Here is a 4965-nt window from a genome sequence, read left to right on the forward strand (position 1 = left end):
TGCAACTAAGAATCTTAAAAATATCTAAGAATCTTAAAAATGTGATAATGCAACTATTACAATCAGGTTAGACTTTGCATCAAAGGCTACAAATTAGGTTGGTCCTCAAGAATAGATTGGAAGTCGGTTGGTGCATCTAGTTCATCAACTCGACTTGTCAATCGCCTAGGTGAATTTATCACTACCCACCAATTAGGATTTCTCAAATCCTTTGAGTAAAATACTTGACTAGCCTCGAAGCAAGAATCGCGGCTCATCAATATCTTGATCAACACTCTTTAGCCTATTGAGATTAACCATCACCAAATTAGAATCTGGACAAAGTTTACAACCATTGGTCTTGTCCTCCACCTTCACCCAATTGCAGTAAAAGACAACATGCTGGAAGGTCGTATAGTCCAGCTCTATTATCTGTTCGATAACCCCATACCACTTAGTCGATGTATCAATGGGATTTTTGTCCTTCCTACTTGACGTAAATGTAGTGATTGCATTCATGCAAACACCACTGTCTTGTGTAGCAACTGTTTCATCATGCGACCTAGTAGAGAACACAAAACCATTAACACGATACTTTTTATACGTTTTAGCTTTGAACAATGGTCCTTGGACAAATCGCCATAAGTCACAATTTGTGTCTTTTTCAGCCAACAACTGTGAAGTGAAAAAAAAAACGACAATTAGAAAGTTAAAAGTACAAATTGTAATATCCTAGTAAACTAAATACATGAATAGAAGAAAACAATACCTTGTCATATAACCACACAATGAACTCAGTTTGTATCTCCACTTCTGTCTTTGCTATCCATTTTCTTCTACCACGTGCACTTGCTTGCAAGGCACGATACTCACTGCAATTTGTTTATGCAGTTTGACATGACTATTTATTACGACTTTCTAGACTAGTAATTTCAAGTCAAATGTGTCAAAAAAAGAAATCAAACCTATAATATTCATCAAGCTTTTCGACTTCTAGTCGAAAAAGAACCCATCTACGGATTTGTATCCATTGTTCCTTGCCTAGGGTCACAGTTTTACCCTCAAGTATAGGCCCCTCATCACAATACTCTCCATCTTCATCTAGAAACACCTCACGAGTAGCTTTGTGATTTCCATCCCGTGAATTTGGCATGTACTCCATAGCATACCTAACGATTTAAAACAATATAGGACTCCGCAATAGAGCCTTCAACATAGCATTTATTGCTCGGAATATTTTTACACTCCTTCATTGCCCTATTAAAATAAACAAATCCAAAATTGTACTTAGTAGTTTCGATGATAATTGCCATTAAATATGAAATAAAGGTAAAATTGTACATACCGTTCAAATGGATACATCCACCTAGGATACACGGGTCCACAAATCAGCCCTTCATCAGCCAAATGCACCAAAAGGTGGATGCTGATATCAAAAAAAGCGGTTGGAAAATACTTTTCCAGCACACACAATGCCTCTGCTACCATGTATTTGGCAATTTGGATTTCCTTTTGGATTAAGACTTTCGAACATAGGAGATTAAAGAATAAGCTAATATGGTGAATAGCTCTACGCAAATCACGATGTTTTGGAAAAGCGTGTTGAAGCAAAACTGGAAGCAAGTAACACATAATCATGTGATAGTCGTGTGATTTCATTGTAAGCAAACCAGGAGGACTCAAAGTAACAACATTTTTTAAATTCGACGAAAAACCTGAAGGAAGCTTCAAGTTCTTCAAAATTGTGCAAAACTCAAGTTTCTCATCTTTATTCAAGACAAATGGGGCCATTGGTTTAACAGATCTCCCTGTGATTAGGTCTGTTTGCATCCACTGACCACTATGAATCCCCATTTTCTTCAAATCCTCTCGCGCCTGTACTGTATCATTTGTTTTCTCTTTCTTGTCAAGAATCGCATTTATTATGTGTTCTGCCACATTCTTCTCATCGTGCATCACATCAATAACATGTTGAATCTTATGTTTCGGCCAATATTCCATTTCAAAGAGAATAGACCTCTTATACCATGCTTCAGTAACTTCATAATCTTCATCATCTCCAATAGCAACCACATCTACATCATCTACACTCCGTTTGGCACCTTTTAATACTTTACCAGGTACATAATGGACACGACTTAGCATTTTCTCAATTACTTCTCCCTTTAACCTTGGTGGAGGGGGGTTTAACTCTTTTGTCTTAAGTCCTAAGTACTTGCCCTGCCTAAATGGGTGATCAGATTTAAGAAACATCCGGTAATTTGTATAAACGATCTTCCTTGCATTCCTAAGATGCATAGACGGAGTTTCATCACCACAAATAGGACAAGCTTTGTAACCATGTGTTACACAGCCTGATAAGTTACCATACGCAGGTAAATCATGAATCCCCCACATCAACATAGCCCTCAAAGTAAAGTGCTCTCTTTTGTACATGTCATAAGCTGCCACCCCTTCTTTCCATAACTGTTGTAACTCATCAACTAGTGGTTGAAGAAATACATCAATGTTTTGACTCGGTGCCTTCGGCCCTGGTATTAATAATGACATCATATGGAACTCAGATTTCATGCACAAAGACGGAGGGAGATTATAAGGAACTATGTAAACAGGCCAACAACTGTAACCAGTGGATTGAACTCCACGTGGATTGAATCCATCAGTTGCAATCCCAAGCCAAACATTACGCCCTTCCTTAGCAAAGTCTGGCCAATCATCTTTACATGTCTTCCACTGAAGTGAATCGATTGGGTGTCGCATATAATTCCAAGAAGGTGTCGCTCTATCGTGCCATGTCATTTCACGCGCTATCCATGCTATTGTGTACAACCTCTTGAGTCTTGGAATCAAAGGAAAATGTCTCAATACTTTTCTCGTCTCTTTTGTTTCTTTCTTCCCCATTTTCCCCTCCTTCACTTTGTATCTAGGTGTTTCACATTGAGGACATACCGTTAAGTCGACTTCAGTCTTCCAATATAACATACGCTTGTTTTTTTGATGCATCTATACACTTGGCTTTCATTCCCAAATCTTTTAACATTGCCTTCATTACAGGATACTTTAAAAGCAACGTGTTTCCTTCCCGCAACCATTTTCTTAACATGGACAAGAGCGGTCACATCGTTTTCTGACCAATTATATTGCTTCTTCAAGTTTTGTAGGTCCACCACCTGCGAGAGTTGTTGTTATAGGAGCCTCGCATGAAGGGGTATAAATTTTCTTCTTCTGCTTTTTGTTTATATTCATTATACCTTTTACCCAAATCTGGTTCAAGAACATATGGTGGTTCCAAATCTCCACCCTCACTTTCATCGCCTCCATTCAAATCACCTGCTAGCCCTTCATGTATGCCATAAGCAACGTCAACAAGATTCCCCATTCTAAGTCCTTCAGCCTCATCGTTTTCTTCTGCATCTCGGTCTACCATTCGATCCTTATATGGGTTCTCACCATGTAAAACCCATACACGGTATGTTGATTCTATACCATGCAAAATCAAATGTTTTCTCACTATATCAAACGGAAACCTTTTCCTATTTCGCACTTATTACAAGGGCAAGGACACGTGGTCGATGTAAGGTCCTTGTCACTAGCAAATTGAATAAAATCCGACAACCCCTTGCTTGTATACAATCCCAAATCTATCAATTTCATTCATCCAATCCTTTGGAATTGGTTGAGACATACTGCAAAATAACTCCTTACACTACACCGTTTAGAATAAAATAAAATCTACGCAAAATAGTTTAGAGGCAAAAGGATGAAAGTGACTTTGAGCTTGCAATATGCCATATCTGAGACACAACTATTTACTTAACTTCATTATACCAAATCGGGGAGTTCCTTCAATATGCAAGTCTAGTATAGGTAATAGCAGAGTATCATTTTTTTTTCGGTAGGAATATCGGCAAAGTATCAAACCACTAAGGTAAGTATACTCAATATTTTAATCCAGTCACCATAACAAATTGGACAAGGAAACACTAAAGAAAAATACAAACACTCGAGTTCACTCATGGCAATGACGACAAGATATTTGTCCAAATAATGACATATAAGAAAATATCTCTCAAAGTCAGTTTTAACACCATCGATTAGTTTACTTACCACAATCATTTTACTTGAAAAAAAACCATAGGATAAAACAACGATAATAACATGTAAACAGATAATAACCACAAAGATGCATTTCCACAAACAATCCAGAGACTCAAAAGAAGAGTTCAAACAAAGATAGTATTCATATATTGAATAGTACTAATAGAGCATACCCATTACATGCCTGATTAAACCAACAAACTGAAATAGAGAACTAACAACTCCCAAAAACAATTGTTTTTTTATGGTCGATTGTTATGTAATTTTATGCTTTTTCTTGGTTACAAAATTATTTTATGAGTTTCTAATGGGCTTTGAATTTTATATTGTATGAACTCAAATATAAATATTTATGGGTTTCCTGCTATGAATTTTATATTTATGCATTGCTATGAATTTTATATAATATTTGTGTGGGTTTCCTATGAATTTTATATTGCCCAACTATGAATTTCCTACACTATGGGGGCATATGTGTGAGCAATGTCTACTTGCAGGCCCAAGTCCCCCCGTGTACTTATAGTTTAAATCCAAGTCCTCATTGCAAGAGATCAATTATCTATCACAAGTAAGGGAAGAAAAAGTAAAAGGGACAAACAAAGTAAAATAGTAAAGTGAAAAGATGGTCTTAAGTCTAAATACACTAAAGAACACCCACTGTAGAGAAATCTATTATATGGTCTTGCACTAGGTGATTGAATTTCAGTACAAAAACATCAAATCCTAGGCTCTCTGATCAAAGTTTCTTTAGAAGAAAGGAAACGTACATATGGGTGTTGCAGGGACTTTGGAATATCTTTCTAGTTCGCTAAACAGTAACCATGAAAAGAGCAAGAAAAATAAACTATTGCAAACCGGGATCTTATGGTCAAGATGGATCTGATGGGT

General features: G+C 36.9%; 1 protein-coding gene across 1 annotated transcript; it reads right to left on the reverse strand.

Annotated features, from left to right (window-relative positions):
* Positions 1-228: 228 nt before the first annotated feature.
* Positions 229-3406, reverse strand: LOC147516096 (uncharacterized). Its single transcript, XM_086593161.1, is given in 8 exon segments — positions 229-654; positions 749-851; positions 945-1154; positions 1156-1236; positions 1325-2973; positions 2975-3092; positions 3094-3149; positions 3257-3406. Coding segments are annotated over 8 exon segments (2793 nt in total).
* Between the last annotated feature and the right edge of the window lie 1559 nt (positions 3407-4965).

Source organism: Coptis chinensis, chromosome 2, assembly GCF_015680905.1.
Source record: "Coptis chinensis isolate HL-2020 chromosome 2, ASM1568090v1, whole genome shotgun sequence".
Lineage (NCBI taxonomy): Eukaryota > Viridiplantae > Streptophyta > Magnoliopsida > Ranunculales > Ranunculaceae > Coptis > Coptis chinensis.